The sequence below is a fragment of the Saimiri boliviensis genome, chromosome 5 (genome assembly GCF_048565385.1).
Source record: "Saimiri boliviensis isolate mSaiBol1 chromosome 5, mSaiBol1.pri, whole genome shotgun sequence".
Lineage (NCBI taxonomy): Eukaryota > Metazoa > Chordata > Mammalia > Primates > Cebidae > Saimiri > Saimiri boliviensis.
The window spans coordinates 90,583,852-90,605,418 of NC_133453.1; the positions used below are offsets into that span (position 1 = coordinate 90,583,852).

General features: G+C 38.4%; 1 protein-coding gene across 12 annotated transcripts in view; it reads right to left on the reverse strand.

Moving 5' to 3' along the window:
- Positions 1-1,098: 1,098 nt before the first annotated feature.
- The window catches only part of MBD5 (methyl-CpG binding domain protein 5), a 478,342-nt gene continuing 457,873 nt past the window's right edge, over positions 1,099-21,567 (reverse strand). For all 12 annotated transcript variants that reach the window (XM_074399716.1, XM_074399715.1, XM_074399722.1 and 9 more), the window contains 3 exons: positions 19,212-19,285; positions 11,090-11,165; positions 1,099-8,120 (listed from right to left, as the gene is read on the reverse strand). In XM_074399716.1, the coding sequence (XP_074255817.1) occupies positions 8,049-8,120; positions 11,090-11,165; positions 19,212-19,285 (222 nt within the window). In that variant the 3' untranslated portion in view covers positions 1,099-8,048. The remainder of the gene's footprint in view (positions 8,121-11,089; positions 11,166-19,211; positions 19,286-21,567) is intronic.

Genomic DNA, 21,567 nt, shown 5'->3' on the forward strand with positions numbered 1-21,567 from the left:
TCAGGTTAGTAAAACTAAAGCACTGAGAGGAGAATGTGCCTGGTCACACAGCTACTGAACTAACTGGATCCACTCCCTGGGAGTCTGGCTCCAGGATGTTTTTAGTGATTTGTCCCGAATCACAGATCACAGAGCCAGTCAGTGGCAAGATCTCAGCCCCCAGATTTCAGTCTCTCAGGTTAAAAATATACTTTTCCCTGTACTGAACTCTGTATTCCCTGATTCGACTGATTTTAGGTTGTTTATACTTTTCAAGTCCTGAGCTATTTATTTATAGAGCTGGTTCCAGCTTTGCTCAGGCTGAAGGTTAGAAGTTCTTGAATTATACTGATTCTGACTCTGCCCTGATCCATTTCTGTGTGTGGCATCATGGACAGTCATATTCATCTAGGAAACATCCTCAATAGTAGATCCCAAAACACTGGGCTCTAAGGGAAGAACCAAAAAAGGCTGTTACAATGCTGTTCTTTTTCAGCAGAAATTTCTTAGACAAGTAAACCACTCTCCTACCTGTAAAGGTATCCCAGGAAGGCCGGATTCGGTGGCTCGTGTCTGTAATCCCAGCACTTTGGGAGGCTAGGTGGGTGGATCGTTTGAGTTCCAGAGTTTGAGACCAGCCTAGCCAATATGGCAAAACACTGTCTCTACTAAAAATACAAAAATTAGGCCAGGCGCGGTGACTCACGCCTGTAATCCCAGCACTTTAGGAGGCTAAGGTGGGCAGATCACAAGGTCAAGAGTTGGAGACCAGCCTGGACAGCATAGTGAAACCCCGTCTCTACTAAAAATACAAAAAGTATCCAGCATGGTGGCACATACCTGTAATCCTAGCTACTGGGGAGGCTGAGGCAAGAGAATCGCTTGAACCAAGGAGGCAGAGGTTGCAGTGAGCTGAGATGGTGCCACTGCACTCCAGCCTGGGTGACAGAGCAAGACTAAAAAAAAAAATAGCCTGGCATGGTGGCCCACCCCTATAATGCCAGCTACTGGGGAGGTTGAGGCAGGAGAATTGCTTGAGACTGGGAGGCAGAGTTTGCAGTAAGCTGATAATGTGCCACTGCACTCTAGTCTGGGTGACAGAGTGAGACCCTGTCTTAAAAAAAAAAAAAAAAAAAGTTGTCCCAGGAGGATACAGCCACTCTAGACAGATCTTCTCCTTATGTTTGACACCTTTCCACTTTGCTAACCTGAAACTTTCATGCTGCAGTTTAATAATAAATGGTCCCTGAGTGCCTGCCATGTGCCAGGCATGAAGAGCTTTATCTCCATTATCTCATTCAATCCTTAATTAATCCCATGAGGGAAGTGCTATTATCAGCCCCCTTTTGTTGAAAGCTAAGTACAGACAGATTAAGTAACTTGCCCAAAGTCAAACAACTAGCTAGTGGCACAGTCTAGCTTTGAATGTATCTAGATTGGGCCTTCGGGACCCAGTCTGTAACTGTTCCAATGGGCTGCTCCAGGCTGAGGGTTCATTTCCTGAATACAGAGCCCCGTGCTAGAGGAAGGGGCTATTGGCTGGCCTCGGAATCATAGGATTGGGTGTCTGTTATTGCTTTGCCTCTGTTTGTTTTTTAAAAATACGTAATTAACCTTAAAAAGCCCTCAAATTCACTGTTCACTGAGTGTAGGAGGCGACTAAGGGCAGCTGGGGATACTCTGAAAAGCATGCGCGTAATCACAGGCTGGGGTGGATGATGAAAGGCCGTGTGGTCTCCCCTGCTGTGAGGCAGAGATCCTGGTAGCCAGATGGCCCTGTTCTGGGCGCTGACCGCCTGTGGTCCTGATTTCCTGTGCTTTCATAATCCTCAGGGCTCACCTGGTACCTCTGGCATCCTGAGTGCTTCATTGCAGCTTCCCATGTCCTGGGGGAGGCATGGAGGACACCAAAGGCCCATACCTGACCTGGACTTACCTGTGCGCTCTGCTTGGCGGGCCTTCCTTCCTATACCATGTTAGCAAAATGCCCCAGGATTTCAAATGATTTCCGACCTTTAATCACCAAAGTAGGAACACTGTTGCTTTCCCATTTGTGTAGAAGAAATAAGGAATAATGTTGGCAGTAAGTGTAAGTGTACTGGAGAGCATTTCTTCATGACTAGCAACATGAATTTACATATATATATTTACATTGACCTCAAGACGGAGAAGGAAATTGCCCAACAAATGTAACATGAAGAACGATGGTGGGTCTGAATTGTTATTTGAATTGTTGAGGAAGCACATGCTTTTTGCAATGCCGTACTGAAATGAGAGAGATGTATTGTGTGCTTTTCAATCTTAGGCCCTTTCCAATTGCCCGTTCTTAATGCTGCAGCCAGAATAAATATTTCTCAAACACAAACCTGATCCTATCATCCCCTCCTTAAAAACTTACAATAATTCCCCATTATTGCCATGTTAAGTGCAAAATCTTGAGAAGACTTGCCCAGCCGTCTGTGACTCTGCAGCCATTCTTCTCTCCTGCTTCTGACCTCCAAGTCTTTGCATGTGCCATTCTCTTTGCCTCCAACATGCTCTCCTCCACCCTCCCCAAAGCCGCACATTCTTCCTTTGCCTATTTTCTATTCATCTGTCTCAGCTCCTTGTTCAAGCCCCCACCCCCCATGAAGTGAAGTCAGCAGCCCTGCCACGTGCTCCCCTAACCCTTATCATCCTTTCTTGTACTTACATGTTTGTTTGGCCGTCTCCTTTGTTAGCTCTGTGAGGGCAAAGAATGAGCTTGTCTTATTCGCCATTGTATCACCACGGCTATGCACAGACTGTGTGCACATACACTGGCACTCAGTAATAATGTATTCAATGAATAAATATATCCATGATACCACCAAGCTCTATGGAACTGCTTCTGTCAGAACTTGCAAAACGATTGCACAACAACGGACACCTGAACTAGGCTGCTAGAAAGCTGTTAAAAAATATATATAATGTGCTCACCTTAACCCAGTTCCTCATTTCAGCCAAATGGAGGCAGGTACACTATCTTCTGGAAGCCTTCCGTCACCTGAAGCTCCTTGTATTATGCAAAGAGAGCTATCAGTTTTCTTGCAAACTCTGAGCCATGAGTATTTAGGTATCTCTACTAAACTACTGCTTGAGCATTCTCAAAACATGAGCATCTGGGTCTTAGGATCCAAAGTATCAAATGTGTTCAAAGTAAATCTGACATTAATATATTTACTCCTTTATCCAAGGACTGAGAAGCACTCATTTGCATAGAGTTTGGCTGCTTCTAGGAATCAGGTTTCTGTTGATTACTGCATGCAAATATGCCCATATTTCACATAGACATAGGCCTAACTGATTCCACTAAGGCAAAGTGGTTTTCCAATCTCCTTTTGCCCTCCCTGCCCCACTCCACCTCTACCTCTCACCCTGGGAGTAATGTTTGGAGTAATTTTTGATTGTCACAACTTAGGAGGAGGTGCTACTGGCATCTAGTGAGTAGAGGCCATGGATGCTGTCGAATATCCAGTGATACAAGGGCCAGGCTCCACAACAAAAAATGACCTGGCCCCAAACGTCAATAGTACCAAAGCTGAGAAGCCTCAGTTGCCCAAGTCAACAGCCCAAGGTTGAGGTGACACTCTGCAGCCACCTTTGCTCACAGAAACTAGACCCTATTCATCTGTGTGGTGCTTTTTAAGACACGTGGAAACAAAGTCAAGAATAAGTTAAAAAGCAATAAAAGGCGGGGCTCTTCCCCTGCCTGATATTAGAACAAAAGATGCATAGCTTGTCTCTCAAAAAGAATAATTCAGTTGGAGAGTTTTCCTAGTAGATTCCTGTCATGGATCAAAGAATCTCCTATGGAAATCTCATAATTCAAAGCATTCGGCATGGAACTGAACAGATTACTGGGTGTAGAAAGGAATTTTGGTGAAATCAAAACAGTATTTGTTTTTCATATTGAAAATGTTCAAGTCGTTTTCTTTTGCTATTAGTATAACCATTTGGACAAAAATATCCACTTGAAATGCAGGTGAAATGTAAACTGCTACACTTCTACGTAGACAATCCAGTGTATTTATACTTAATCCATAAAGGCATGATGTTACAAAACACATTTGTATATTATGAAGCCATCTGGCATCAAATTTTCCAATTTATAGACAACTTTGTATTTACATAACAAATTATTAAATCAACCATTTTTCTGGTTTATAAAAGGTCACTGAGGTACACACACAGTGTGTATAAATGCAGATAAGGCTGGTAATACATATTTACAGTAGATACAAATTAATCTTTCATTTTTGAAGATAATGCTTTTTATATATTTTTTCTATATCAGACTCCCCACTGTTAGCAGGATTTCCCATGCTTGAGTTGTTTATTGCTTTTTGGCTCACTGATTTAATATTCATTTCTGGGTTGTTTACACATATGAATTACTAATGTTCTTATCTCTTTGGCTAATGCAAATGTGATAGAGTGAATAAAAGAAAAAGATAAACGAATTCAATATTACAGTTCTGGCTGGTTGATAATTTTTGTTCATGTCCCCCAAATGAATCAATGCACAACTCATTTGATATACTACATTGAAAAGTCTTGAGTCTTGCATTATACCATTTGGGCATAAATGGGCAAAGTAAACGACATATCAGATTTTCAGCAAGGCCTAGTGCTTTGACTTTCTTTTCAGAAACAGCAATGCCACCAACATCTTAAGCATCTTAGATTTTAAAATCTTAATGCATGTATGCTTGTGACTTATGAGGGAATAAGGCAATCTGCATGGAAGATTACCAAAGTTAACAACAATGTGCTATCATGGTCTAAAATGAGAAATGAGTCACCTCATAGGATATAAGAATCTTCATAAAACTTACAGAAAGTGAAACAACTGCCCTCTTCTCCTGCAATTCTGCACTGTTGTGTTCAAATAAGAAGGCTGTGTTTACTTAAACAACAGACATAGCAAAAACTCAAAGTCAGGGTCCAAATAAAAGACTAAAAGTGGCCCATGATATCACAAGGGATGAATATTCTTAAAGCATTTTCATTCATAATGGCACTAAAAAGTACAAATGTTCCTTTAAATAAATAAAAACCTTTGTTTGCTTTGAATGCTACAAACAAGACAAATCACACAAAAGCTGCTCAGTTAATTTTCACTCATTTGAAATAATTTTTAAAACCTTCTTAGAGGTTTAGTTTATTCTCCTTGTGCTTCCTAGGCCTGTTAAGGGACACAAAACAAAATTAGATTTCCTTTTCCAGCAGGGACTATTATGTTCTTCAAAGAAGAAAAAATTTTTCATCTGTTTCCATTCTTGGATTTGTTTCTTTAAAAAGTTTATTTTAGGGAATAAAAATTTTGCTAACATAGAAGGGCTAGCCTTCATTTAAAAAAATGAATTGGCTTCAATATAAAGAGAAATAAATGGCTCTATGGGCAAAATTGAAGTGTGAGTGACCAATTTTTTAATTGTAAAGTAGGTGCAACATTTAAAAAAATGTTATAGCACTTCATGACCTGTAATGGTAACAATATTTACATTAACTGCTTACACGAAATCATATCACTATAAGAGAGAGAGAGGAAAAAAAAAAAATCCATGTGGACTGAAACTATTACACCTAGCACCCATATCAAAGCCATAGCAACCAGTGAAATCATGGGCACAAACATACTTTACATGTTCTACTGATGTAAAGTATACAGTGGGAGGGAAGCACAAACTGAATTAGCTCAAAATACCAAAAAGAAGGCTTGGTCAGCACAAACTCAGCCTGAAGACAGAAAAGCAAAGGCTAAAAACTCTACATATCAACACATACACACATTCAGACACACCCAGCATACAAACACACATGTATGTCTGTCTGTGAATAAACACAAATGGGTAGGAAAAAAAACACAGAAAAACAGATTGGTGCAAAAAAAAAAAAAAAAAAAAAAGACATTAATGGTTTAAACATACCAGCCACATCAACTTTTAACTTATAAAAATGTGTCAAATAAACTACACAAACGATTACTTCATGTGACTGTATGAAGGAACCGGGCAGGCAATTCCACCATTACAAGACAGACGAAATGAACCTACCCCCTGAAGGAAGGGTTCCTACTTTGAGGTCATGAAGCCCAGGATAGCCAGTTGCATTCCATTAGGCTTGGGTGTAGAGGTGAGAGTAGGAACAGAGGGACAGAGAGACACAGGAGACCTAGGGGAATAACTAAGAGCTGTTGCTATCAAAAGTGAGCCCAGGTGGCATGCTCTGTGCTGTGGCCCCAAGAAGCCAACTCAAGGAATGACCTTGGTCTCCATTTTCCTGAGTTACTGGAACTCTGCTACATGACGGGACTGAGGAGTTTGGGGGGTGGGTGGGAAAGGAGCAGTAGGAGAGGTGGTGGGCAGTTTGAGGTGCTAGGCCTGCTACTGGAGAACCTCCCAGCAGCCTGAGTGGGAGACTGTTGCATGAGCCCTAGGCTAGAGGACAAGGCAGTGCTCTCTAGGGGCTTAAGGGTTTGGGGCAGAGACTGGTGGTTCCAAGAATAAAGGGATAATAGATCCCTTCTTTTGACAATCTATCATTTGAAGTCAGGCTGGGAGCCTAAACTTTGCTTAACTGCCTGGAAGATAGGGTTATACCACCACCACAAAAATTGTGAGAAGAAGACGGAAAATTATGTTGTGCTACATTTCTTATTAATTACCTTGTACTTTACAATGGCTCACAGTTTCAGGTTTGTATACTGGTAATGTACTATTTTCTCTCTACATTTGTTTCACATTTTTTCTTACTTAATATAATATAAATAATTTGGTTAATAGATTTAACCTGCACATTTTAGCCACATTAATATATATAAGAATCTGTTAATGGTATAAATAATTCTTTAAATAAAATAAATCTGATATGTTACACAATACTGATAAAAAATTGCCATTGCTAATAATTTTGTAAGCCACCTTAATTAACTTCTGGATTAAGTAATACTGACGAATGGATATGAAACTTGCTTTGATGATTCATATTTATTTTCGCCACTACAAAAAAAATGAATCATAATCAACCTTACCTCTGATAATGTTGCAAAGTGGGGCTTTTGCCTCCATGTATGGAAGTAGAAAGTTTTATCTTGTCAGATATCATTTGCAAAAAAACCCCTCAACTCTGAGCACCAGCAGTGGTGCCGTCAGCGTAAGCTATCTGCTTTAACAGGTGGCTATCAAATGCTAACTACAGAAATGGCTGAGCAAAATATTCCATCTAAGATTTTTTTTATAAAACCTATTCTATTTTAAAACTTAGGTAAAAAAAATATGCAACAAATGGTTGCAGTTTCTGAATTCTTAATTTAGACCTGTGAGCTCTCATCCCTTTAGAAATCTGCAAGGCTGCAATTTCCTAGACACCCAAAATTGAGTCCAGTGCTTCCAGGCAAGGTTCATTCCAAACAGACAATATAAATGGACACTCAGTGGTGTGCAGTGTATGTCATAATTCAGATATTACATCATCATGCCTTTTCTCTGCTGTTAAATACAAAAACAGCATCTTTTACATTATCATAGAAAAGCATTTAGGTTGTATTTTTATTTATCACTTTACACTGGTAGTCTCTGGTAGGTGTACTCCATAGAAACCAAAGAATTTTGTACACTATTTCTTTGTACAATAAAAGATAAAGTGTGCATTAGGTACGCTTGTACATGACAATATTGTACAATATTTACATTTCTGATATCACCATGAAATTCTGTATTTTCTATATACAACATTGAAAATTCTTCAGAAACATTTGGACTATTTCTTGGAATCACAATTTAGTATTATAGAAAAAGAGTTTCTCAGTAATCTCTTGACCATTTATCACTCTCATCACACAGAGATTTTGATTGGTTTTTCCAGCATTCATTATCCTTCCTGATCAAAAAAACTTTCTATCACTGTTTCTTTAGCACCCTGTGGTGGTGGTAGCTATCTGCCATAATCTAAATATTGATATAACAGTGGCTATATCAATACCTATATACAGATACATTTGTGCATGTTCCTTTAATAAACACTGCTCATTAGTGGAGTAGTCTCTGTTATCTGGAGATCTTCCTCCTCTTGGGTTTGGGGGGTCTCATTTGTCTGTCACCCTGTGGGATTTGGTGTACCTGGAAATAAAAAGGTAGAAAAAAACAACAACAACAGAGGATGAAATCACAAACACCATACAATTTCTGACAAAGAAACAGGGCAGAGAATAGACTCTGGCTTTCACTTTCAATTACTGATATCCTCAGGCACTCAAAATGTTTACCAAGACCCCAGATGTCAGTGTGCCCACAGTCACTACAGAGAATGCAGAATACTAGAAACTGATAAGCAGTGCAACACTCTGGGGGCGCCAATAGACAGTGGAAAACAAAGGAAGAACCGGACAAAATCAAGTATGGGAAATGCAATTGCAGTTGCTACCCCCATTGTCCATTTAAAACAAAAATAAAGCCTTCCCTGTCAGAGACCCTAGATGACCAATTTCACTACAGCCTGGAAGAGTGGATAATTACACACCAAACATGCTTCTATTTTTTCTCACTTTGTCACCTTACTTACTTCACAACGACTAGGAAGGGTCACAAATTATAAGAACATGCACACATAGCTCAGCCCAAGGATGTTTGTTTATGAGAAGAATCAAAATGGAAAAGAGAATTCCACTATCATCTTTGGGCAGATCTGATAAATTCCATCTATCATCTGTTGGCAGTCTGGGAGGAGCAGTTAACACAACTCACCTCTCTTTACATACTAATGCAGGAACTAGCAATATTTAGTGCTGTTCATCAGATTGAGCAGTGGCTGAGCAGCATTAGACAGCAGGTATAATTTGGAGGAGGGAGTGATCAAATTGTCTTGTAGCTATTGGTGGAAGGGAGCAAGGTCCAAGACCCAGGAGAAGAGGGATGAACCCAAGGCAATGGTGTAGAAAATGCTTAATCAGCATTTGGACACAAGTCCATTGTAGCATTTTGCCAGTTTCTGTGGCGTAAAACTTTTACCCTGGTCAATTTCAAGCTCCCAACCTTATGTCACGGAACTTAAGAGTTAGGCAGAGATGAGTACAATCAGTTCTCAAAAGCCACGACAAGTTGGTTCAATTACATGCTTAAAAATAATGTTCAGACTACAGCAAAGGGCAATGCTATCCAGATGCAAATGCAAAATGCTTTAAAAAATAATATTTAAAAAATTTAAATAATGTTGTGGGTTTCTCAATTTGCGTATTCCTCCTAATCTTCTCCATACACATTTTTTAAAAACCACTAGTCTGTAGTAAAGAGTCAAAACTTTTTATAACTGAGGAAAGAAACTTTTAATAACTGAGACGGCAAACTAGTAATCTGTGGACCAAATGTGGCCTGAAATGGTATTTTGTTTAGCCATATGGCACTTTAATATTTTTAAAAACAGTGTCAACACATATAAATAAGAAATTTTACCTCTAGATTTCTAGTTTCATATGAAAAATGGGAAGAACCTGCAACATGAGCACAATTTCCCACGTCTAAGATCTGCTGGAAGGAATGGAAGGAATGCCTTCTGGAGAGAGCGCATGCCCCTCAGGTTGCCCCAATCATTATTACTCTCAACTACCTGATTTCCACAAGGACCAAATGTCCTGAGGCAGAGTCTAGACTAGAGACACGATGGCCAAACTCATTTTCTCTTTTTCCTGGGCAGGCACATTCTATGCTGTATTTCAGGGGTCCCCAAACTTTTTACACAGGGGGCCAGTTCACTGTCCCTCAGACCGTTGGAGGGCCGCCACATACTGTGCTCCTCTCACTGACCACCAATGAAAGAGGTGCCCCTTCCTGAAGTGCGGCGGGGGCCCGGATAAATGGCCTCAGGGGGCCGCAGTTTGGGGACACCTGCTCTATTTCCTATTCTACTTGTTAAGAAGGCCTTGTGATTAGGTCAGGTCAGCGGAAAGTGAACAGAATGAGCTTCTAGGCCTGGCTCATAAAACCTATGCTAGCAGTGTTCTTAGCACACTTTCTTCTTTTACCTTCTAGGAAAAATGCAAAGGATATAATGGAGCACTCTGAGGACCTAAGAGAGGTGGACACTAGATACAGAAAGAATCTGTGCCCTGGTGTGGAGCAACCCCTTCCTCAAACATCACCAGATTCAAGTGGGTAATGGCCTTTACTGTGCTGAGCCTCTAGACTGGTAGTTTGCCCCAACCCATGCATCTTCACTGGCATTTCTCATCCATCCCAACTGCTGTTTTCCCATACCTGGCCCACTTTAGTGATATTATTTGCCTGGCCCTAGAAAACATTCGAGTTTATAATCCCCAATCTAGATCTTTCTTATAATTTTATCAGGAAATTTAATGTCTCAGGGCTTCAATTCACCCATCTGTGAAATGATGGGTTGGTTGGATTACAAAATCTCTAAAATCCATACTAATTCCATCATCCAATTGCCACTGGATGGTTTGCTGGGATTCAGAAAACCCTGTAACATAAGGTCAAGGAAAACAAATTATTTCTCATGCTAAATAGCCTTAGATAATTTACATTTTTTGGAGATTACCAAAATTATATTTTAAGCATTTCTATCAGTCAATGTGTGAACTGGAGGATAACAATCAAGCTTCTCACAATCAATGCTATTATATGCACAGTTCAATAAAAATGGGATATGAGAGGTCTATATACTCTTGATCTGGACCCCACTGTTTAATTTCACTTTTAGGTTCAATGGACAGAGAGAAATTTGCATTACTAAATATACAGGCAATAGTAATGGCCACAGCCATTCACAGAGTCAAATGCAGAAAGCTGTGGTTTGAACTTTCATATTTTGCTGCTCAAAATATAAAATATTAAAAAAATGTTATGTGGCAAAACAAAAGTTACTTATCTCAGGAAGAAAGACATAGTTAATGCTGGCAGGTTATTTTTTTCTTAAGCGACTTTGAATCTTTTCTGTTATTTGTCTTCTTTTTCCAGGCTATTAATTTAGTATTGCTACGTGAGTTGTTTGACAATATTCAAGAGACTTTACCAAAACGCGCAACACAATTTATTTTCAAAGAAACACAGTATAATGGAAAAATAAATTAACTTACAGTCCCCGACATTTTGTCCAGTTCACTCATGGCCTCATGAATAGCAGCTTCTAAATGGTTATTTAGCTTTCCACTTCTGGAATTAATGAAAACAACACACCAGATTAAAAAATTAAAGAAACAAAATCTCAAATTAATTTCCTAATCAGAAAACAAAAGAACCAGGTCCACCAGAGAAAGCCAATTTATAATCGCGTTTGGAAAATTCAGACGACCAAACATCACTCTGGGATTCTGACCACTGAATGCTAATGATTAAAGTCACAGAACTACTAAAAAAAGTTGAACAGACTGGGGGGCGGGGAGGTGGACTTTTTTCTCTTCCACGTGCTTCTTCCACAATCTGGTGATTTGAGAAGAAAGTTGGGCCACGGGTTCCCTCTCCCAGCGACGCCGCTCAGGCTCCCTGATTTCAGCCGGCCCTGCAGCGCCTGTTTCTCAGGCAGCCTGGCTGTGAGTGACTAGAGGCAGGGCGGGGCGGGGCGGGGCGGGGGGCGCTGAGCTGCAGGCTCTGGCCACTAGGGAGCTCCCTCTGCCCTCTCTGCAGCGTCCTGGCTCTAGAGCAAGTGAAGGCTGAAATGCCGGTGCACGTTCCTGGTGGGAAACAGCTTAACCCTGACGCACCTGAGGCTCCGAGCCTGGCCCCCAGCACATTTTCCCAAAAACCAAAATGATGTAACTATTTGAACAGAGAAAGAGTGACGGCCTCAGGGTGCCTATCACTTCTCTGTCCTTTTCTCTCCACTTAGCATTCCATTACACATATTTGGCCTGAATTACACACGTGGTACCATTTTTGAAGCTTATTATCTATGAAGCTATTGAACTAAAATCAGGTAAATTCATGCCACACACCTCTGTGGTTATGTACACTTTGCCCATCCTGTTAACTTGTTTTTCCTTCTTTATGCAAATAAATAATTACCACCCCTCCCTCCCCCCCCCCCCCCAAAGTACTAAGGTGATTCTTTCATTCATCCTGTCATGACAATTACTAGGAAAGCTGCTGGAGGTAACGTTTTCATTACAGGTGGTTAGCATGGGTTTCCATGAGTTAAGTCCTATCTCAGCATCAACCACGGAGACTGGAAATTTGCAGTCGTGGAAGAATTTGACCTACTGTCGTATTCAGTTTGGTTAGCATAGTGTTTTGAAACACTTTTAAAGTTTAGTTCAGTATACCATAGCTTTCACTAGGTTTGATCCTCACACACCATGACTGGACAATGTATACACTGAGTTTCTGTCTACACTTTGAGAACTCCAAGTTTGCCACCCCTGAGTACTAGAGTGCTAGACATACCATAGATACTCTATGTATTTGCTAAATAAAAATATTTGTCCAAAGCTGGCTCAGATGGTCCTGTTTCAAAAAAATATGTACTTAGTTCAGTTTAACTGAAGGGAAAAATGAGTGTATTAGTTTTAACCAAATTATAAACGTAATATGGCATCAACCACTTTTCTCCTACCTTTTGCTGGCTGTGTAAGTTAGTCTTTAGCTTTTATATTTTTGTCATTTATTTTTAGAAATTTTAAAATGCAGAGAAGTACATACGATAAAATAAACCTAACATATTCCCCTCCTGGAATGAAATGTTAATAAATTACATACTTCCTTTAAGTCTTTTATATTTAAAAAAGAAAAGAAAAAAAAAAAAAGAAAGCTGGAATTCCCATTTGTTATCCATCCTGGTCTCATTTTCTCTCACCTTACCACCTCAACTTTTAGTCTGCTTTTACACTTTATGTAATTTATCCATGAACAGCACCTAGTATTGTTTTATGTGTTTTTTTGAAACACACACACAAAAGGTGTTATATATACTTGTCTTTTTTCTCCTTACAACTGTTTTAAATACCAACTAGTTTGTATAATCTATTCATTCCTTTTAACTGGTATATAAGAAGTGTTTTTATTATGTATCTACTGTCTTCCACTTACCTAACCATTCCAGTTTCAAGGGGCCCTGATCATCTCATGGAGTCAGTTCAGTTGTTTTCCTAATGAGGTGTCTGCTAAGCAAGGTCCTGGAAGCCCTCTACAAGGGTACCTAGGGATTGCTGAGGCTGGGCTGGGGCCCCTTTTGCAGGCTGCTTGGCAAGGATTCTGACTATTATCACTGCCACATTGCCCCACAATATCACACTATGTGTAATGTGTTAAATAAATTTATCCTTACTATTTCTTTTCTTTTTTTTTTAGACAGAGTCTCACTTTGTCACCAGGCTGGAGTATGGTGGCATGATCTCAGCTTACTGCAACCTCCATCTCCCAGGTTCAAGCGATTCTCCCGCCTCAGCCTTTCGAATAGCTGGGACTACAGGTGCTACCATGCCTAGCTAATTTTTATATTTTTAGTAAAGACAAGGTTTCACTATGTTGGCCAGAAAAGTCTCGATCTCTTGACCTTGTGATTCACCCGCCTTGGCCTCCCAAAGTGCTGGGATAACAGGCGTGAGCCACCGCGCCCAGCCTACTATTTCTTTTGTATAAACATAAGTTTGATGTATTAACATAAGTTTTGAAAGACGTTTATTTATTATAAATTTTGATAAGATCTTATGAGTTTAAAATTGACTATACAAAGTTCTAAATATTTAAAATGAAGTTACAATGTTTTAATGAAAAACCTCCAGTGAACATTGGTTCTCTTGACTTTAATCTTAGTAAAACAAAAAAACAAAAAAAACAAAAAAACCCTGTTATTTACTAAAAGTCTCTGTGCTAAGAATTGTATTAAAACTCTATATATAGTATCTCATTTAATCTTTACAACAATTTGATGGAATCGGTATTATGACAACTGTTCATATGTGATACTTCATAACTTTTAGGAATAATTGGTGAAATCAATTCTAATTTTGTAATGAAGAAAATGAGTATTTGACTAGAGTTTTCAAAAGTAACAGATAAAGAGTCATAGGAAAAAGTTTTTACCTAACCATGAAAAACTGCAATAACAATTATCACTCAAGCACAAAAACAACTCAACATTATTTGTTGAAAAAACCAATTTCATGAATTTTATCATCTCATTCTTCAAGATATTTCAAATATTTGTAAACACCTTGCATTAATTCAAGCTAAATTAGTATATTTCACCTTTAACATATCTTAATAGTTAATAGAGGGAGAAATGACTACTTTTAGAAGAGAAAATAAATACATAGATGTGGGGCATGAAACTATTTGTACACAACATGAGATTCGAGAGGTAAAGAGAGACACTCCCAGATGTCAAATCTGCAGATCAGTTTTTATGCTAACTGGTCAGGTCAGAATGAACTTACAAGAGGAAGAAAAAAACTCCACAAATTCAAGAAGTGAGCAATCAGTCAAAATTCAGTCTTCCAGTCCACAGGGCCCCCCTGCGGAGTTTTTTCTACGATTTTCTATTCCCTACTGACATTTAATAATAAACATTTTTACTAATGGACACTCTAAAACCTACTTGATTAAGTAATAGATGTTCATATAATCACATTTCTAATTATTAATGGAGATAATTGCCACTTCTCAACTTCATTGCCTATACTGTCACACATTATCCTTATCTTCACTAATTTTTTTAAAAGCCAGGTACACATCTATGAATGGTACAAGAAACAGAAGGGACATGAGAAGTTGCAAGTTGTTCTACATTGTCCGGTTAGAGTTTAAGTGACTCACTTCATATAGTATGTAACAAATTTGAGTGAGACCTAAAACTGAAACCGAATCTCTGAATTCTACACTCTGAAACTGAATCTATGGAGAATGAATGCAGATGTAGAGAATGTTACATTTTCTACATCTGCATTCGTTCTACATCTGCATTCAAGGTAAGTATCATTCCTTGGTTTCAAAGTCACAGTGTGACTTATTTAATCACTTTATTGTTGGCCAGCTTCACAAAAATTCAGGTTTCCAAAGATATATATGGAGACAGAAGATTTGTTCCTCACTTAAATGAAAATCATAACATATATAAAAGCTATGGAATTTTTCTTTAATAAAGCTATTTCTGCTTTTAAGTACAAAATTGCCCTAAGTAATGTGTTAAATAAGTATGTTACTACTAGGATATAATTAGAACATATGTTTAAAGATATTTATTTGTTGTACAGTTTGAGGACACTGAGGATTAAAATGACTACATAAAATTCTAAACATCTAATATGGTGGTAGAATGTTTCAACTGGGAAAAATAACAGACAGTTTTGTTTCTTTCACCTGTATCTTTATAATAAAAATAGCTATTTACGAAATACCATGTGCCAAGTACTGTGCTGAGGCTCTCTCTATATTATCTGTATCATAACAATCCTAAAGTAGGGTTACGCCCATTTTAGAAATGAAGGATTTAGGCTCAGGGAGATTGTGAACACACAGCTATGAAGTGGTAGAAACAGGATTTGAGTCCAGGTAAAAGCCAACCTCTTAGCTATATTGTTCCAAATGCCACCTTCCTTTTCAGCCTTTTCCTCTTTTCTTCTTCCCCTCAGTCTACAAAAGCAGTCAAATCTTTGTCAATTAAAAAAATCTTTCTTTGTTATTTTTTAGAAAATTTTCACATTATGGGTAGAAAGGAGTAAATGAGCTACATCTCCTCTCTCCATTTCCTTATTCTTACTTAATCCTCAACCCATGGCCACTTTATGTGTACATCACTCTACTGGAAATTGTTCTCACTGAGGTAACCAGTGACCTTCAAATTGTCCCATCTAATGGAGATTATTTTCAGTTCTTTTCTTCCTGGACCTCGTTTGATCACTTTATCCGTCTTTGACTCCTGAGACTCTATCTACTTCCCCTCATTCTCCTCCTCCTTACGGACCACTCTTCCCATCTTCTTCATTCTTTGACATGTTCAATTTTTAGCCTACTGTTCTTCAAATTGGTCAAAGTATCTCTGTGTGACTGCAGTCATTTGTACACTCTCAAATACTGCTTCTTCCCAGTTTCAGACATGCATGTCCAGCCTATCCTACAGGCATCCCAAACTGTACTCAATAGCTTCCCCCTGTAAACTCCATTTCAGTCAGTGTTTCTACTACTTACCAAGTCACCCCAGCTGAAAACCTGAGAGCTGTCATTGATTTTGTTTCCATTCCTTCAAATTCTGATCAATCACCCCATGTTCTGTCTATTTTACCTCCAATCACCCCATGTTCTGTCTATTTTACCTCCAATCACCCCATGTTCTGTCTATTTTACCTCCTAAATATTTCTTAACCACAATTCCTTCTCTTCCATCCTCATCCCCAACTCTGCCGTCTCCTGGTTTGGGTCCTCATTCTCCCTTGTATTCTGCCATGGCTCCTGAACAATCTCTTTATCTTCAACATTGTTGCCTTAAAATAAGTTCCCCTACACAGCGATACCTAAGGTGAAAATCCAACCACCTGCCCCCTATAGGCACTTCGAAAACAATAAAACATCCTATTGGCCCTTACTAGACCCTTACTAGACCCTCATGATCTGGTTCCTGCGTGTACTTCTTACAACTTCCCATCTGATATTTTACCGTCCCCCAAATCCAACGGCTGCTGTCATCTAAACACTATACCACCACATCTTGGTCTTTGTTTCTTTTGTGTGGCTGATGCCTAGGTAGTGTGTAAGGCTTGGTGCAGATATTGACTCCTCTAGAATCCCTTCCTTTACCTGCCCTTTCCCTATGACCCTAAAATATAGTATATATATTGCTGTCATTGCAATTTTAACATTTTAATTATTTATTTCTGCATTTGTCTCTTTCACTAAACAGTGAGTTTTAGGAACTGTAGCACTGTTCCTGGCACACATTTTTTGCTAAATTTGTCTCCTTAAATTGAGAATAAATGCCTAAATTAAAAAATGATTTGATTCAACATATAATTTATCACTTGTGGGATTTTCACCTAATTATTGAAACTATTGGAGTCTGAGTGTCCACATCTGCAAACGGGCTCCGTGATTTTGGCCCATCTTGTGACTGGGAGAATAAAATGATGAATTTGCAATTACATGTGCAAAATGTAAAGCCTTCTACTGAGCATCAAAAAGGAAAATCTGTCTGCTTAGACAATAGTATGGTAAATAAAGTTCTTTTTATAAATGTTAGCTCTGTGTTTTCTACTTTTACCTCTTCAATCTGTACTCTAAGTTTATGGTTATCATGAGGAGACTTCCTTTAAATAGCACCCACCTTAATTTACCACAAATAGTAAATTGGCTTTGAAGAAAAAATTTTAAATTGTAGTTTGTTACTTATTGCCTTTCAGAAATTGCCTAATAGCAACCACATGGGAAAAATCCAGCTCATTTCAAGGCAGTGCGTTTGAATATCTGGACTGTATTTGAATATTTGGAAGAGTTAGTTTATTTCTGTTATTAACTTACTTTGTACTTAATCGAAGTACCTGACATGTTTCACTGTAGGAAACATTTTTAGGGATCTCTTACACCAAAGAAATGGGTACTGTTGAATATTTTACAGCAACTGGCCTGATGCAAATTTGTGATGTAGGTAATTTGCAATTTTCCTCCTTTTATCCAGACCTTGTATTAATTTTAGTGGCTTTATCTTGTTGCTAAGCTCTGCACAGCAAGTGTGCCTCAGTAAGAGTGGAAGGGAGCTTGATCCCTGTTTTCCTCATCAGGTCTAGGGGGATGTTCTGGCAATTCGCTTGGCTTAAGACACAATTTGTACCAATTTGTTGCCTTCCAAAGGAGTCCAGGACATAGAGACATAGAGGTTTGACCTTTGTAGCTGTTATCTTTTCAGGGACCTTTTACTGAGGTGCAGAGTCTTCCCAAGATTCGTTAACTTCTAAAAGTATGCCTCTGGTCAGAATTATCGGAAACATCAAAAGGGAAAGACATTGCTTTTTAATAGATATTACTGATATCATTATATAAGCCTTCTATGCAAGATCCACGATGAATCATTCTGATCTCCATTTTGTAAGTCTTGATGTACAAACAGAAGTTAAAATGGTATTTTTAGAAAAACGATAATATAAGCCGGGCGCGGTGGCTCAAGCCTGTAATCCCAGCACTTTGGGAGGCCGAGGCGGGTGGATCACGAGGTCAAGAGATCGAGACCATCCTGGTCAACATGGTGAAACCCCATCTCTACTAAAAATACAAAAAAATTAGCTGGGCATGGTGGCATGTGCCTGTAATCCCAGCTACTCAGGAGGCTGAGGCAGGAGAATTGCCTGAACCCAGGAGGCGGAGGTTGCGGTGAGCCGAGATCACGCCATTGCACTCCAGCCTGGGTAACAAGAGCGAAACTCCGTTTCAAAAAAAAAAAAGGAAGACGATAATATATAAACACATTAAGCCCATGTGTTAATATTTGGAAGGAAATGTGAGGATCATTCTGTAAATGAATAAAAATTAATTCATATATAATTCCTGGTTTCTTGATAACATGGAAATTATTACAGCAACTGAACAGGTATATCAATTTACACATGTTTAAATAGCTGTCTAGGTACATACAGAGAAGCACACTTGTAGTTCTCTACCTCTATATGATATATGAACATACATTGTATCACAGTAAAAACTGTGTTTCTAATATTATCTGCTTGTCTGCACTACATCATACTACATTTACTCAGAAAACAAAGATTTAGAAAAACTTGAATACTGGCCTGAAATTCAACTTCTTGTTATAATTCCAAAGAAAGCTTACTTTCAAGTCCACAACCCTGATGCAACAAAAAAACCTTTATTTAGCATCACTTTGACAAGTAATCTCCCAAAATTATTTGCATGTATATGACTAGGGGTATTTACCCTCCAAAGTATTTGAATTGCAAAGGGATTGACTCACTACACTTTCAGAGCTATATGTTAAGAATATTATTTTTTATTTTCCACTAAATGAGAGGAATGGATATGCAGGTAATGAGGAAAGAGAAGAGGCAAATATTACACATAGCGTAAATAGAAATTGTTTAGAGAATGTTTTTTGTAATCACTAATTTGGCTTGTCTATAATGGTCCTCTTTGGTGGTAAATATTAAACTTTACTTAGGCAGGCCACAACATGGACAGAATCAGTGAGATTTCATTGTCCCTTTGAATGAAAAACAGTAAATTATATCCTTGAAAAACAAAGTGAAAGTTTTAAAAAGTGCTTACTTTCTGTTCCTTTTCCGGACACGGCTGTAGGCTTCCAAACCTTCTGTTAGTGTCTTCAACTTCTCGGGCTCCACCTGAGTGAAGGTATGAAGACCAAACCACATTACCCAGACCTGTAATTGTTAAACATGGTTTTTACTTTCCTGCCATACTAGCAGGTGCTGCACTGGAGGGGAGGGGAGCCTTAACCTTCACTGCCCTGTCAAATCTTCTGTCCTCATTAGAGGTTGATTCTGTGGCTCCAGGCTGCAACATCAATGGACGTGAAAAGCTGTTTGGCTTTAAAATTGTCAACATTTTGAAAATAATATTTTGGGAATAACACCTGGAATTTAAAAAACCTTCAACACATGACATCATAAAAATCAGAGATCCTGGCTCACTTTCTTAGCAACTGCAAATCTGTAGTATTAGATTACTGTGATTGATCAGTATTAGAGGAAGACAAGAGTGGTAATTAGTGAAGTGGGTGGGCTTTGGAGCCAACAGATCAAAGTTTGAATACTACCTTTTCACTTCCTAGTAGGAGTAAAACACATTTTCTGAGCCTCAGTCTCCTCCTCTGTAAAATGAGGACAATAATACCTACCTTCCTGCTAGAATTGCTGTGAGAATTAAGATGTGATAAGTCTTGTTGAATACTTATCCTAGCATACAGCAATGATCATGACCTAGTACACAGCTGGCTTTGCAGAGGCCATAAAACGTGAGAAGAGGGTGTTGCTATGCCTTGTGGGTGTGTCCTCTGTCCTGTCTTGCTTGATCACTGCCAGTCTGTGTGTGGTCTGCTACTTCAACAGAGGTCAGTCACCAAGTGTGGTGGGATATGTGTGTGTGTGTGGAGGGTGCAGCCTTTGCCACACACTCCTGAGAATCTCTATCATGGTTCTTGAAGTCACCTCCCCACAATAAAAACAATTAATAATTAGGAAAGCTTGTATGAGACTTGGGAATAAAAATGCTTTTAGAATATATGGCTATTTTTATTCTGTAAACACACATACACACACACATACACACACACAATCTAAGTAAAAATAGCGTTGTTTGCTGTGTAAGCATAGTTTCAAGGCAAGTACCTCAGCCATTCAGTTGGGGTAAAATCCAGCCACTCTACCCCCATTTCTCCTCCAACCCCCAAGCCACTGTTATATAAAAATACAGAGTTAAACAAAATGCCTCATGGGTAAAAACATAAACACTAATAAGCAAGGAAATTACTATTAACTTTTGTCTTTGTATCTTCAAAATTGACTCATGAATGTTGTTTAGAAATAACTTTTCTATGACCCCTTCAAATCTAGAACACAATTATGCTTAACAAAAGTTATCATTATTGTCTGAAAACAAGCTTTTCTAATATTTAATGAGAAAAACAGTCAAATAATAGAAATGTTTTTCTTTTCATGTTTTTGTATTTTGCCCAAAGGAATCCAAATGTCTTATACACATAAGTTCATACATACCCAGTTCACCGTGTGTCAGTACAAGACACAACTGTGTTCCAATAACACTTCACATAAAAAAAAGTATCCTACTGGGTTACTGGTACCACTGGAAAACCTAAAGTGAGCTGAATGTAATCATGTGTTGTTTAAAAAAGAAAAAAAAAGGTGCCGGGTGCACTTTCACATTTCATGTTAGAAATGAGCCTCCACCTTGTATTCACTCACATGAAGAAGATATGAAAGACATTTTGCCTATTACATTTTTGTAATCAATAAATGACTCCACTTATATTTAAATAAGCTTCTTGGCAGCAGGAAAGAAGCTGTGCTATATAACAAACTTCTATTAGACTTTGTAGTGGGGGATTTCAGAAGGGATTGATCAGGTCACAGAATGCAGATTCACAATGAAACAAAGCAAGATACAGCAATTAAAACTTACCCCGTTGGTCTTAATTTAAAAGACAAAGTTAGGTCAAACTATTTTTTTGAGTCTTCAATTTTTATTTTTAATTAATTATGGAATAAGGGATAGTAAAAACATTTCTTGTGCATGTACTATGTAAAAGGCACTGCTTTATCATTTAATATGATACTACTGCAAACTAATATTGCTTTTGTATTATTACAGGTGGGACTTGGTGCATTTAAATAACATGGCCAGAACTGAAACTCAGGTCTGACTCCAAAGTGCTCAACCTCTCTCGACGATACCAACTACAACGTATATTGAAATATACAGTCATTTTATATATATAGCATTTATATATATAAAATCACACACACACACATATATAAAATACACACACACACAGGCACACTCAAAAATTTAGGTCAAATTATTAAAAATTGTATTTCTACAAAATTTAGATGACAAATTGGCCAAATTTATATTCAAATTTTTTTAT